The sequence below is a fragment of the Oncorhynchus nerka genome, linkage group LG9a, assembly GCF_034236695.1.
Source record: "Oncorhynchus nerka isolate Pitt River linkage group LG9a, Oner_Uvic_2.0, whole genome shotgun sequence".
NCBI classification, from domain to species: Eukaryota; Metazoa; Chordata; class Actinopteri; order Salmoniformes; family Salmonidae; genus Oncorhynchus; species Oncorhynchus nerka.
Window position 1 is genome coordinate 21047213 of NC_088404.1, and position 15953 is coordinate 21063165.

Below are 15953 nucleotides of genomic sequence, written 5' to 3' on the forward strand. Positions count from 1 at the left end.
CTTTGGATGCAACTCAGCATTCTTTGTCCTCCAAACACGACGAGCTGAGTTTTTACCAAAATGTTATATTTTGGTTTCATCTGACCATATGACATTCTCCCAATCTTCTTCTGGATCATCCAAATGCTCTCTAGCAAACTTCAGACCAGCCTGGACATGTACTGGCTTAAGCAGGGGGACACGTTTGGCACTGCAGGATTTGAGTCCCTGGCGGCGTAGTGTGTTACTGATGGTAGGCTTTGTTACTTTGGTCCCAGCTCTCTGCAGGTCATTCACTAGGTCCCCCCGTGTGGTTCTGGGAGTTTTGCTCACCGTTCTTGTGATCATTTTGACCCCACGGGGTGAAATCTTGCGTGGAGCCCCAGATCGAGGGAGATAATCAGTGTGTCTTCCATTTCCTAATAATTGCTCCCACAGTTGATTTCTTCAAACCAAGCTGCTTACCTATTGCAGATTCAGTCTTCCCAGCCTGGTGCAGGTCTACAATTTTGTTTCTGGTGTCCTTTGACAGCTCTTTGGTCTTGGCCATCGTGGAGTTTGGATTGTGACTGTTTGAAGTTGTGGACAGGTGTCTTTTATACTGATACCAAGTTCAAACATGTGGGACAGGTAACGAGTGGAGGACAGAGGAGCCTCTTAAAGATGAAGTTACTGGACTGAGAGCCAGAAATCTTGCTTGTTCGTAGGTGACCAAATTCTTATTTTCCACCATAATTTGCAAATAAATTCATCTTTTTAAGTGGGAGAACATGCACAATTGGTGGCTGACTAAATACTTTTTTTGCCCCACTGTTTATATTTGCGCCCATCTCAGTGAACTAATCCATTGTGGAAGCCTAGAGTAAAAGCTGGTCGGATGCTCCATATTGAGGGTGTGATGCAATTGAGAGGTCATGCAGAGGCCAAATTTTGTAACAATGCGGAGGAGTCTGTATAGCTCCGCATTAACATGATTGGTTGATGGTAGGTGGGGGCGGTACATCTTGTATTAACACAAACTCACTTCCTTGAAAACAGCTATGCACCGCTCCGTGAAGCGCAAGAAGATTTGGATAGAATTTTGATTAACCACATGACAATGATTTTGAGAAACTGTTTCACGAAACTGGCACGCAGATCGTTAGAAATGGTAAGATAAATTGGCATTCCACATGAGAAAGGTTGCTGACTCCTCGTATAGCCTATTACCGGCAACTTCGGGAGAGTAATGACAGAATCTGCGAAAGCCAGTGTAGCGGATGTGAGACGGCTAGCTTAGTTAGCGGTGGTGCGCGCTAAATAGCGTTTCAATCAGTGACGCCACTTGCTCTGAGACCTTGAAGTAGTAGTTCCCCGCGGCTTTTGTGGAGTGATGGGTAACGATGCTTCGTGGGTGACTGTTGTTAATGTGTGCAGAGGGTCCCTGGTTCGCGCCCGGGTATGGGCGAGGGGACGGTCTAAAGTTATACTGTTGCAGGAGCAGAAGGAGAATAATTGGGTCAGGTTTTTTCTTCTGGTTATCTAGATCTCTGGCACCCGCTTGAGGCATCAAACCGTAAGCTTGAAGCATCAATGCACATAGTTGATTTCATTAAAACACATTGGGTGTGTCTATATATGGAAAAATACACATTTAAAAATGGAGCAATCGATTTGTCAAAAGAACAGACAACTTTTGGTCGACCAAAAGTCGGTAATAGGCTATGCGAACCAAAGGAATTACCAGGGTTAGCCATCCCTGAGACTGGGTGTGGACGAATGTCTAAAGTTTAGTAATGATGTTAGGACTTTTTGTAAAAGGGCTTTATAAATTAAAACGTATCAAGCTATGTGACATCAAAGATATATATATTAATACATTTGTTATGACAATACAATACTAGTGACCATGTCAAGAGGTTAAGATTTTTTAGAGCCAACTTCCCAGATGTAGATGAACTCTAGTCCTGAACTAAAAATCATTCTCAATGGAGATCATCTATTGAAAACTATTTTTAGTCCAGGACCAGGCTTAATCTGTGTCTGGGGAACCAACTCTTAGGGTAATGGAGAAGTACTAAAATAATGCTAATAGAAGTAATCTATCTAAACCGGCTGTTTTCTCTCTCTCATCAGTACAACAAACACCTGTTTGTGAGCATTGGACAGACCAACTACTCGTACAGCGATGCCCTACTGGAGGCTGTGGACATCCGTCAGATCTACGACAAGTTCCCAGAGAAGAAGGGAGGACTGAAGGAGCTCTTTGGAAAGGGCCCTCACAACTCCTTCTTCCTGGTCAAGTTCTGGGTGAGTCTCATGGCACAAGGTCATTAACTGTGAATGGTTGTAAAAGGTGCATTGTCTAGTTTGCTGCTGTATAACTTGTGTGTCTTGAATAAAATCCACACTTGTGTGTCTTGAATTGTCCACACAATTTGGCTTCACAATACACACATGATTGACATCTAAACAAACAACATTAATGAAACATAAACTCAGTAAAAAAGAAACATCCTCTCACTGTCAACTGCGTTTATTTTCAGCAAACCTAATGTGTAAATATTTATATGAACATAACAAGATTCAACAACTGAGACATGAACTGAACAAGTTCCACAGACATGTGACTAACAGAAATCGAATAATGTGTCCCTGAACAAAGGGTCAAAATCAAAAGTAACAGTCAGTATCTGTTGTGGCCACCAGCTGCAGGTAGCCTAATGGTTGGTAGTCTAGTGGTTAGAGTGTTGGGCCAATAACCCGAAAGGTTGCTAGATCGAATCCCCGAGCTGACAAGGTAAAAATCTGTCGTTCTGCCCCTGAACAAGGCAGTTAACCCACTGTTCCTAGTCCGCCATTGTAACTAAGAATTTGTTCTTAACTGCCTTGTCAAGTTAAAAAAAGGTTTGATTTAAAAAATAAAAAGTACTGCAGTGCATCTCCTCCTCATGGACTGCACCAGATGTGTCAGTTCTTGCTGTGAGATGTTACCCCACTCTTCCACCAAGGCACCTACAAGTTCCCGGACATTTCTGTGGGGAATGGCCCTAGCCATCACCCTCCGATCCAACAGGTCCCAGACGTGCTCAATGGGATTGAGATCTGGGCTCTTCCCTGGCCATGGCAGAACACTGACATTCCTGTCTTGCAGGAAATCACGCACAGAACAAGCAGTATGGCTGGTGGCATTGTCATGCTGGAGGGTCATGTCAGGATGAGCCTGCAAGAAGGGTACCACATGAGGGAGGAGGATGTCTTCCCTGTAACGCACAGTGTTGAGATTGCCTGCAATGACAACAAGCTCAGTACGATGATGCTGTGACACACTGCACCAAACCATGACGGAACCTCCACCTCAAAATCGATCCCGCTCCAGAGTACAGGCCTCGGTGTAATGCTCATTCCTTCAATGATAAACGTGAATCCGGCCATCACCGCTGGTGAGACAAAACCGCGACTCGTCAGTGAAGAACACTTTTTGCCAGTCCTGTCTGGTCCAGCGACGGTATGTTTGTGCCCATAGGCGACGTTGTTGCCGGTGATGTCTGGTGAGGACCTGCCAGGCCTACAAGCCCTCCGTCCAGCCTCTCTCAGCCTATTGCCGACAGTCTGAGCACTGATGGAGAGATTGTGCATTCCTGGTGTAACTCGGTAGTTGTTGTTGCCATCCTGTACCTGTCCCGCGGGTGTGATGTTCGGATGTACCGATCCTGTGCAGTTGTTGTTACATGTGATCTGCCACTGCGAGGACGATCAGCTGTCTGTCCTGTCTCCCTGTAGTGCTGTCTTAGGCGTCTCACAGTATGGACATTGCAATGTATTGCCCTGGCCACATCTGCAGTCCTCATGCCTCCTTGCAGCATGCCTAAGGCATGTTCAAGCAGATGAGCAGGGACCCTGGGCATCTTCTGATGTTTTTCAGAGTCAGTAGAAAGGCCTCTTTAGTGTCCTAAGTTTTCATAACTGTGACCTTAATTGCCTACCGTGTGTCTTAACGACCTTCCCACAGGTGCATGTTCATTAATTGTTTATGGTTCATTGAACAAGCATGGGAAACAGTGTTTAAACCCTTTACAATGAAGATCTGGGAAGTTATTTGGATTTTTACGAAATAAGACAGGGTCCTGAAAAAGGGATGTTTTTTGTTGTTGCTGAGTTTACAAGTACAGTGCCTTCAGAAAAGATTCACACTGCTTGACTTTTTCCAAATGTTGTTGTTTTACCATTTAAAATGGATAAAATTATTTTATTGTTTTTTTGTCATTGGCCTACACAAAATACCCCATAATATCAAAGTGGAATTATGTTTCTTGAAATTTGTAGAAATATATTAAAAATAAGACATTTCAGCTTTTGAGTAAATTGGTATTCAACCCCTTTGTTATGGTAAGCCTAAATAAGTTCAGGAGTATGCATTTTCATGGACTGTGTGCAATAATAGTGTTTAACATGATTTTTTAATGTCTACCTCATCGCTGTACCGCACACTTACAAGTATCTGTAGGGTCCCTCAACCACAAAGACCAGATAGGTTTTCTAATGCCTCGCAAAGGTCACATATTGATATATGGGTATAAAAAAGCAGACACTGAATATCCCAGTGAAGTTATTAATTACACTATGGATGGTGTATCAATACACTCAGTCACTACAAAGATAGATGTCCTTCCTAACTCAGGTGCCGGAGACGAAGGAAACCGTGCAGGGATTTCACCACGAGGCCAATGGTGACTTTAAAACAGTTAGAGTTTAATGGCTGTGATAGTAGAAAACTGAGAATGGATCAACATCATTGTAGTTACGCCACAATACTAACCTAAATGACAGAGTGAAAAGATGGAAGCTTATTCCAAAACATGCATCCTGTTTGCAACAAGGCACTAAAGTAATCCTGCAAAACACTAAAGTAATCCTGCAAAACACTAAAGTAATACTGCAAAAGAAGTTACTTTTGTCCTGAATAGAAGTTATGTTTGGGCCAAATCCATTACAACACATTAGTAAGTACCACTCTCCATATTTTCAAGCACAGTGTTGGCTACATCATGTTATGGGTATGCTTGTAATTGTTAAGGACTGGGTTGTAATTCAGGATAAAAAACAGAATGGAGCTAAGCACAGGCAAAATTTGAGAGGAAAACCTGTTTGTCTGCTTTCCTCCAGACATTGGGAGATTAATTCACCTTTCAGCAGGACAATAATCTAAAACACAAGTCCAAATCTACACTGGAATTAATTACCAAGAAGACAGTTAATGTTCCTGAGTGGCCAAGTTAAAGTTTTTTCTTAAATCTGCTTGAAAATACCTGAAAATGATTGTCTAGCAATGATCAACAACCAATTTGACAGAGCTTTATAAATAATAATGAGCAAATGTTGCAAACTCCAGGTGTGGAAGCTCTTAAGAGATTTACCCAGAAAGACTCACAGCTGTAATCCCTGCCAAAGGTGCTTCTACAAAGTATTGACTCAGGGGTGTGAATACTTATGTAAATGAGATATTTCTGGATTTCATTTTAAATACATTTGCAGACATTTCTAAAAACATGTTTTCACTTTGTCATTATGGGGTATTCTGTTTGAATGGGTGACATTTTATATTTAATTCATTTTGTATTCAAGCTGTAGCACAATAAAATGTGAAATAAGTCAAGGGGTATGAATCATTTCTGAAGGTACGTATATGCATCATGAGTGAAACCAAGCATATGGGTAGGTGTTTGAATGTGTGTGCGTATGTATGCGTGTCATATCAAATCAAATTTTATTTGTCACATGCTTCGTAAACAACAGGTGTAGACTAACAGTGAAATGCTTACTTACGGGCCCTTCCCAACAATACATCCCTAGGGGCTGATGTGGTAGCATTGAGGCTTTGTTTGAACACCTGCCTACCTCCTGACAGGTGTGAGAGATTGGGGCAAACTAAGGAGATTGCAGCAGCTCCCCACCAATGGAGTCTCTCTCTCTCTCTAAGCGCAAATACCAACTGGTGCCATTCTCCACAGCTTTACTCACTATTACATCCTATAGAGTCTATTGGCCAAAATATTTGGTTTCAGAAGCAACATTAACATGTTAGAACTACAAAGAATTTAATCCTTACCTCTGTTTCCTTCTGTTTGTTACCTGCATGCTGGTTCTCTATTTAAGATACACAATAAAATCCCTTTATTTTGTTCAACTCGAACATATTTTCAAAATCTACAGTCAACTGATATGTTTTCAAATGGGACCATATTAATTGACGTGCACATTAATACAATTCAAATGGAAAACGCAAACAAGAGGATGAGTCTCTCTTCAGACATTAATGAAGAGCCACTGCATCTGAATTTCAAACATGGACACCCACCCTCTAAACAATAGCCCTCCTCTCATCATTACAGGCCTTAATAACACGCTGACTTAATGAAGGAGATATGTATTTCTTTGTACAAATGATGGTTCTTTCTTTTCTTGACAGGCCTTCCTCTTCAGAGGACTCTTATTACATAGACTCTTATCAGGCTATTTCTAAAGATACACTACATCCTGTGCCATTCGATATTCCTAAAGCCTCTTTTGGTCTCAAAAGATTATTGGACAGCAGTGCTTACTGGTAGATGGCTACTCCACTCATTCTCAGGATACACACATGCCAAATAATATGGTTGCAAGTATTGCCATGAGTCACTAGAGGGCCTCGCTGCCTTATTTATTTATGTTTTATTTTTTTATTTCACCTTTATTTAACCAGGTAGGCTAGTTGAGAACACCTTTATTTAACCAGGTAGGCTAGTTGAGAACACCTTTATTTAACCAGGTAGGCTAGTTGAGAACACCTTTATTTAACCAGGTAGGCTAGTTGAGAACAAGTTCTCATTTGCAACTGCGACCTGGCCAAGATAAAGCATAGCAGTGTGAACAGACAACAACACAGAGTTACACATGGAGTAAACAATTAACAAGTCAATAACACAGAGAGAGTCTATATACATTGTGTGCAAAAGGCATGAGGAGGTAGGCGAATAATTACAATTTTGCAGATTAACACTGGAGTGATAAATGAATAGATGGTAATGTACAGGTAGAGATATTGGTGTGCAAAAGAGCAGAAAAGTAAATAAATATAAACAGTATGGGGAAGAGGTAGGTAAAATTGGGTGGGCTATTTACCGATAGACTATGTACAGCTGCAGCGATCGTTTGAAGTTGGTGAGGGAGATAAAAGTCTCAACGATTTTTGCAATTCGTTCCAGTCACAGGCAGCAGAGAACTGGAACGAAAGGCGGCCAAATGAGGTGTTGGCTTTAGGGATGATCAGTGAGATACACCTGCTGGAGCGCGTGCTACGGGTGGGTGTTGCCATCGTGACCAGTGAACTGAGATAAGGCGGAGCTTTACCTAGCATGGACTTGTAGATGACCTGGAGCCAGTGGGTCTGGCGACGAATATGTAGCGAGGGCCAGCCGACTAGAGCATACAGGTCGCAGTGGTGGGTGGTATAAGGTGCTTTAGTAACAAAACGGATGACACTGTGATAAACTGCATCCAGTTTGCTGAGTAGAGTGTTGGAAGCTATTTTGTAGATGACATCGCCGAAGTCGAGGATCGGTAGGATAGTCAGTTTTACTAGGGTAAGTTTGGCGGCGTGAGTGAAGGAGGCTTTGTTGCGGAATAGAAAGCCAACTCTAGATTTGATTTTAGATTGGAGATGTTTGATATGAGTCTGGAAGGAGAGTTTACAGTCTAGCCAGACACCTAGGTACTTATAGATGTCCACATATTCTAGGTCGGAACCATCCAGGGTGGTGATGCTAGTCGGGCGTGCGGGTGCAGGCAGCGAACGGTTGAAAAGCATGCATTTGGTTTTACTTGCGTTTAAGAGCAGTTGGAGGCCATGGAAGGAGTGTTGTATGGCATTGAAGCTCGTTTGGAGGTTAGATAGCACAGTGTCCAAGGACGGGCCAGAAGTATACAGAATGGTGTCGTCTGCGTAGAGGTGGATCAGGGAATCGCCCGCAGCAAGAGCAACATCATTGATACATTGATCATGGATCATCAACTAAATTCAGCCACAGGCCGATTTCTTTTTCCTGAGTGGATGGTCAGGGGGCCGTCCACTCAAGTAGACTGCAAATTGACCGCAAGAAGCCCAAACTGATATAATATTTGACTAAAACATGATGACTGTACCTAATTAACAGGTCATTTAGTATATGTGATTGTATACATGTAAGCAAGGTTTGAAACAATTTAGTACTGGGTCGGACCCCCCTTTGTCTCCAGAACACACAGAATTTTTTGGGACATGGAAATGTTTCTCAATTGATATCAAGCAGTGGAGGCTCCTTAGAGGAGGACAGGGAGGACCATCCTCAGTGAATTTCAAAAAAATAAAAATAGTGAAACATTAAAAAAGTTCTCCTTTTTAGGTAAAACTATCCTAAATATATTCACGTCACCAAATAATTGATTAAAACACTGTTTTGCAATGAAGATCTACAATAGCCTCAACAGCACTCTGGTAGCACCATGGTGTAGCCAGAGGACAGCTAGTTCCATCCTCCTTTGGGTACATGGACATCAATACAAAACCTAGGAGGCGTATGGTTCTCAGCCCCTTCCATAGACTTACACAGTAATTATTACAACTTCCAGAGGAAGTCCTCCAACCTATCAGAGCTCTTGTAGCATGAACTGACATGTTGTCCACCCAATCAAATTATCAGAGAATGAAAGCATAAACTACAGCTAGGTTATGGTCACAGACATCTGATGTGTTGTGCACTGAAGTCTATAAGTGAAGGGAAAAGGTGAGAGGAAGAGAGCATGTAGATGCGAGAAGGAATTATTTAACAAGCAAAAGGATCATGCTGTTTGTATGTGGCTGCTCTGAAAGTGAACTGTGTTTGCCTGTGATCGAGGGCGTATTCATTCCCGTTTCGTTTGTTTCCGTTTAAGGAACGTTTTTCAACACAATCGGTGGGATAAACATACCTGAATTTGTCCAATAGAAACTCTCGTTTGCAACTGTTGGACTACTGATTACACCCTAGATTAGCTAGATGCAGGCAAGAGTGTGCAAGCTGGTATTGAATGTGTCACTGTCTGTCACCTTGATTAGTCTAATATTTCTCTCACGTTGTAAACTTTCATTCATAAACTAGGTTGTGGCAACGTTAAGATGGGTATAGGGAAAATGTGAGTATCATGTATTATCTAAAACCTATTGATGTTACATTAAGCTGAGTGAATGGAATATGAATGACCGTCATCCAATATGCTTTAATAGAAATAAGGCAATGCTCATAATAAATTATTGTCCTCCCTCATCTTAAACGTTACTGACCGCCACTGGTATCAAAGGACCTGAAGTGTGCCAGGAAAACATTCCCCTTGTTTTTAGCTGATAGGAGTGGAACCCGGTGTGGTCGCTTCAATAGCCCATCTGTGACAAGGACCAACGAGTTGTGTTGCACCGTGATGCCGTACTGCACACCACTGTTGTACTGCACTGTTATTTGCCTATTTATGGGCCGCCTGTTAGCTTGCACAATTCTTGCCATTCTCCTTCGACCTCATCGATTTTTTGACCTCAGGACTGCCGCTGACTGGATGTTTTTATTTGTCGCACCATTCTCGGTAAACTCTAGGCACTGTTATGCGTGAAAAGCCCAGGAGGCCGGACGTTTCTGAGATACTAGAACCGGCGTGCCTGGCATCGATGCTCATACCATGCACTATCTATGTGTTGGAATACTTTGGAACAGATTTGTTTTTACAGTCTTATGATTTTAAATGTATTTTTTTGTACAGAAAATTTTGGGGGGGGCCAAATAAAATCACCAGTGGATAAGCCAGCTGTACAGCCAAGTTATATTAGTCCTCTTGAGACTTAAAGAAAATCTATTTTCATTTAAACATTTGTATGTGTTTTGTTGTAAACATTTAACTCATTGCTTTGCTGGTGTTAGTCAACATTTGTTTGACTATGTAGTTTATCCTCTATATTACTTGCCTAGTTAAATAAAATAAAGGTAAAATATTTTCTCAAATACATGTTGTGTTGTCCTGATGCAGGCTGACCTGAACTGTAACATCCAGGATGACTCTGGGGCCTTCTACGGTGTGAGCAGCCAGTATGAGAGCTCTGAGAACATGACCATCACATGCTCTACCAAGGTGTGCTCCTTCGGCAAGCAGGTGGTCGAGAAGGTCGAGGTGAGTCATAGGGCTCTATTCAGTCTGTAAAGCTGAAGCGTTACAGTTTACGTGATAGAAATGTAAAGGTAACTTCTGATTGAGATGACATATGCAGTGTTTACCCTGAATAAAGTCTCCACTAAAGTGGGAACATTGCCTTTACATATCAATAACACTGAAGATCCACGTTATAGTTTGATTGAAATTTAAAGGGTATGTTCCACGTTATAGCTTGATTGAAATTTAAAGGGTATGTTCCACGTTATAGCTTGATTGAAATTTAAAGGGTATGTTCCACGTTATAGCTTGATTGAAATTTAAAGGGTAAATAGCTTGATTGAAATGTATGTTCCACGTTATAGCTTGATTGAAATTTAAAGGGTATGTTCCACGTTATAGCTTGATTGAAATGTAAAGGGTATGTTCCACGTTATAGCTTGATTGAAATTTAAAGGGTATGTTCCACGTTATAGCTTGATTGAAATTTAAAGGGTATGTTCCACGTTATAGCTTGATTGAAATTTAAAGGGTATGTTCCACGTTATAGCTTGATTGAAATGTAAAGGGTATGTTCCACGTTATAGCTTGATTGAAATTTAAAGGGTATGTTCCACGTTATAGCTTGATTGAAATCTAAAGGGTATGTTCCACGTTTGCGGGTAAACGCTGCATATGTCGGCTCAATTGGAAATTACCTTTACATTTGAACGCGTATCTTCTGTGATACGAAGTGAATCCAGCTCTTAGTCCTACACGCACACACACCACTGTGTGCTTGGTGGAGAAGCAACTATTAAAAACTACACGACTCATAATCCTTACCTACTTTTATGTTTGTGTTTCTCACAATTGCTGTGTTGTACCTCCTATTTGATCGTGGTGGACATTGTTCCCTCCACTTATTATTCTTGTGAAGAGCTGTACTCTGTGATCTCTCTCTCCCCCCCTCAGACGGAATATGCCTGCTTCGAGAACGGACGCTTTGTCTACAGGATAAGCCGCTCCCCCATGTGTGAATACATGATCAACTTCATCCACAAACTCAAACACCTGCCTGAGAAGTACATGATGAACAGTGTCCTAGAGAACTTCACTATCCTATTGGTAAGGAAAGCCTGTTCAGTCGGTATGCTTGTATACTAGTGTTTGTGTCTGTGTGTCTCACACTGCATTTCTCTTGTGCTTCAGGTGGTGACTAACAGAGAAACACAGGAGACGATGCTGTGCATGGCGTGTGTGTTTGAGGTGTCGAACAGCGACCATGGAGCTCAACATCACATCTACCGGCTAGTCAAAGAATAAGAGACTGATTCAGTAGAAACGTGCTGGGACAAACAATCACCGATCTACCTGAAGGACAGCTTCTGAAGAATGGAGGGAAGACATTGAAGGATGAATTCTTAGTAATTGACAGAGATAAATCGCTGTTGTGATTGGTTGGTTGTGAGAGTGACATGAGGCAACCGCCCAGTGAAACACACCTTCAGAAAGACAACCTTATGGAAAGTGGCTGTGCCTCTACACAAATCCCAACCACAATGTCCTTGGGTTACATTGGGGTGAAGTTTCTAATGGATAATATCATTATATTTGTATTTCGTATGTATGTTTGTATGAGTGCAGCTGTCAATTTGTGGTACAGTTGTGTGGTGTCATTTTTCCAGACTTGGTCATATCTATGGTGTACATATGAAGGGGCATTGTGTAACATAGGAAGATGTACTGTGGATTACATTTGGAAGCTATCTGTTTTCTGCATTTTATACTGTAGTCATCACAATTATGAACCAATACAGATCTAAGCCTTTCTTAATTGGATAAATATAAAACATTATACAGTTACTACATACAGTGCCTTCGGAAAGTATTCAGACCTGTTGACTTTTTCCACATTTTGTTACTTTAATCAATTTTAGAATAAGGCTGTAAAGTGTTTATTCTCATCAATCTACACACAATACACCATAATGACAAAGCAAAAGCAGGTTTTTAGAAATTGTTGCTAATTTCTCAAAATATTTTCAGGTCTCCAGAGATGTTCGATCAGGTTCAAGTCCGTGCTCTGGCTGGGCCACTCAAGGACATTCAGAGACTTGTCCCGAAGCCACTCCTGTGTTGTCTTGGCTGTGTGCTTAGGGTCATTGTCCTGTTGGAAGCTGAACCTTCACCCCAGTCTGAGGTCCTGAGCACTCTGGAGCTGGTTTTCATCAAGGATCTCTCTATACTTTGCTCCGTTCATCTTTCCCTCGAACCTGACTAGTCTCCCAGTTCCTGCCGCTGAAAAACATTCCCACAGCATGACGCTGTCACCACCATGCTTCACCGCCAGGTTTCCTCCAGACGTGACGCTTGGCATTCAGGCCAAAGAGTTCAATCTTGGTTTCATCAGTCCAGATAATCTTGTTTCTAATGGTCTGAGAGTCTTTAGGTGCCTTTTGGTAAACTCCAAGCGGGCTGTCATGTGCCTTTTACTGAGGAGTGGCTTCCATCTGGCCACTCTACCATAAAGGCCTGATTGGTGGAATGATACAGAGATGTTTGCCCTTCTGGAAGGTTCTCCCATCTCTACAGAGTAGCTCTGTTAGTGACCATCGGGGTCTTGGTCACCTCCCTGACCAAGGTCCTTCTCCCCCGATTGCTCAGTTTGGCTGGGCGGCCAGCTCTAGGAAGAGTCTTGGTGGTTCCAAACGTCTTCCATTTAAAAATGATGGAGGCCACTGTGTTCGTGGACATCTTCAAAGCTGCAGACATTTTTTTTAGTACCCTTCCCCAGATCTGTGCATCGACACAATCCTGTCTCAGAGCTCTACGGACAATACCTTCAACCTCTTGGCTTGGTTTTTGCTCTGACATGCACTGTCAACTGTGTGATCGTATATAGACAGGTGTGTTCCTTTCCAAATCATGTCCAATCAATTGAATTTACCACAGGTGGACTGAAAAATCATCAAGGATAATCAATGGAAACAGGATGCATCTGAGCTCAATTTCGAGGCTCATAGCAAAGGGTCTGAATACTTTTGTAAATAAGGTATTTCTGTTTTTAATAAATTTGCAAAAATGTCAAACCTGTTTTTGCCTATTCATTATCAGGTATTGTGTGTAGATGCTGAGGATTTTTTTTTCATTTAATCAATTTTAGAATAAGGCTCAAATGTAACAAAATCTGGAAAAAGTCAAGGGGTCTGAATACTTTCCGAATGAACATCACTATCACACAAATATTTTCCAAAGAAAAAAGGTTTTACATTTTGGATAACATAGCAAATGCTAAACTACTGTATGATGAAGACAGGTTACAGTTACAATTCCAGGGACATTGAGAGTATAAATAAGATTCAGGTACCACTTTGCATCATATCCCCTGTGCCCAACTAAAGAGAAAAAGCACTGATGACACTAAAGCAAGACAATGCATGGCAGAGACCAGAGATTCCTCCTAAATGATCTTTTCTCTAAGCTGCTACGGTTTTACCACATATGACAATGAAGCAAAGAATTCACATATTGAAAATGAAAGCACTGTACTACCATAGTTCCCCATCCCAAAGCACTTAGTTCCTCTGTATGGTTATGTGGGGTAGAGTCAAACTTTACTTCTCAGTGACTGAGGAACACAGTAGTTAAAACACTCCCACACATTCATCTTTGGGTGTTCTTGGTTCTGGATGCTATATTCAGCCTTATTTTGCCCGTCAATCTGTGGCCTACACTAAAGCTGGACTCGTTATTAATGGAACTGCCACGTCTGTTTGCAATATAACAACAACAAAGAAGGTACTTGCAAACAACTATGCCCCCCACCACCACCACCACCACATCATTGCACACGCGGGAGAACAGCAGAATATGTACTGTAAAGAAATGTTTTGCAGGATGTGTGACGTTCCTCACCTCCACTTTTTCAGCAAAACAAAAACAATAACGTCCGTGGGGTGGACAGTGGCGCTGTTTCCCCTACTGCGGATTGCATCTTTAACCTTGGCGGTAGGGAATGGCATCCTTACAGATACTGTAACTACCACGAAATGTGAGCTCTTTCCTAAGCTGGAGGACAGCCCTGTTATTCTCATACATCCCAGTGTTGCATGTACAGTGCCTTAGTAACTTTTCCCCAATGGCATCTGGTTTGCTTGGATGGAAATGCATAACATTAGTGATGTTTCATGTTGGTCATTATAGATACACAACTGTCAGTTTTACATGTACACATTTCACCTTGTTTTACAAAATAATGATGCTAAGTTATACATTGATTATTACAATAAACAAGTTTCATGTGTAATAGCAGTAATAACTTTGCCTTGTCTATCAAAAACCAAAAATCTGGAGACATGTCAGGTGTGCATTTGTCGCCTGCACTATTATAAAGTGCCTTTGGTCATGACTTTACATCTTAGAAAAGGTATAAAAGAAGCAAAACCAAAAAGTTAAAGAAATGGCGGACGAGATCACCAGAATGCCTTTATCAATATCTTTCTCTGTAGAACTGTATTCATTACCACAACAATTAGACTATTTGGGAAAAGATAGTACCCTTAGATGCATGTTCAGTCTTTTCAATAGTTATGGGTCAAAAGAACCCTCTGCGAAGGTTAATTTGATATGACTGTCACATTAAATCAACAGTCCATAAAACATAATGCAGTATACTTGTATGTTAGTGTTGCTGAAGACAATGGATCAGGCAGGGTTCATGTCATGTTTAGAAGACCTTTGACCTGTGTTCTAATTTATTAATAATTGGGACTAGATTATGGTGTGAGAAACACAGACCACCACTACAGTAGTTTCTGTTTGAATGTGTTCTATGTAGGCTATACTTACAATGCTTTCGTGATGACTCCAGTTTAACCAGAGTCAAGCCTGTTTGTTTCACTGTTGGGCTCCCAGTATGTCAGTCCTGTCAACCAAAAGATACGTTTTTGGAGTCTTTTTTTTACACAAACGTCAGCAGTTAAGATCTGGGTTGTGTGTTATTTGTTTGTAGGTACTGGTACCTTTTTGTCAAAAAAAAATTCAAAACAGGCTTTAATTTTTCTCAAGTTTGGATGGCAACCTCAGAACATTGTGTGTATAGAATTGTTAAAGGTTATTTGTATAAAGAGACAAGAATATGGAAAAAGACTATGTGTTTTTACTGTACTGGGTCTGGTCTTTGTTTGTAAGTTTTTTTCATTGCTAAAATGTTAGATATTTCATAGCTTTCTAGAAATGTTGTATGCATATTATATCAAATTAAAATAAATATTCAATTCTGTTTCTGAATGATAATGAATGATAATTTCTCACAAACGTCAATTAACGTCTCTGAAATGATTTTAGTATTACTTATTTTGCTGGAACATACAATGCTCCTAATGCACAACAGGGGGAGCTCTATGCAAAAGAATCGGTCTTGGCAACCTGTGATAATGTTGACCTATTCACACACATGAGAATAAATAGTAACTCCACTTTTTTTCTTGATCTTCGAAATGGCAATCCTCTTTCAATACAGCTAGCTCCTGGCTATGTTGATGTTGGAGAATACCCTGCCTGACATGATTATAACCTCCAGCCTGGGGTTTTATGTAGTGTTTCATCAACAAACTTGGCCTGTCATCAGCTGTCAGGATCACAGGAGGATAAACCGACCGGGACCAATGACGAGCTGTGATTCTGGCCAGGGCTGTAGGGAATTAACATATACACACCCAGACAACTAAAGACCTCTGCAATAACCACAGACAAATCCTTGTTTTATGAAAATATGTTTTTCCTTCATATGTCTTTGCGGGAAGTGGTTTGGTTGGGGTGTTATA

General features: G+C 41.2%; 1 protein-coding gene across 1 annotated transcript in view; it reads left to right on the forward strand.

The window, feature by feature from the left end:
• The window catches only part of LOC115134026 (transcriptional enhancer factor TEF-1-like), a 114397-nt gene extending 98988 nt beyond the window's left edge, over positions 1-15409 (forward strand). The window contains exons 10-13 of the mRNA XM_029667558.2: positions 2095-2268; positions 10027-10167; positions 11101-11253; positions 11338-15409. Of these exons, the coding sequence (XP_029523418.2) occupies positions 2095-2268; positions 10027-10167; positions 11101-11253; positions 11338-11451 (582 nt within the window). The 3' untranslated portion in view covers positions 11452-15409. The remainder of the gene's footprint in view (positions 1-2094; positions 2269-10026; positions 10168-11100; positions 11254-11337) is intronic.
• Positions 15410-15953: the final 544 nt, after the last annotated feature.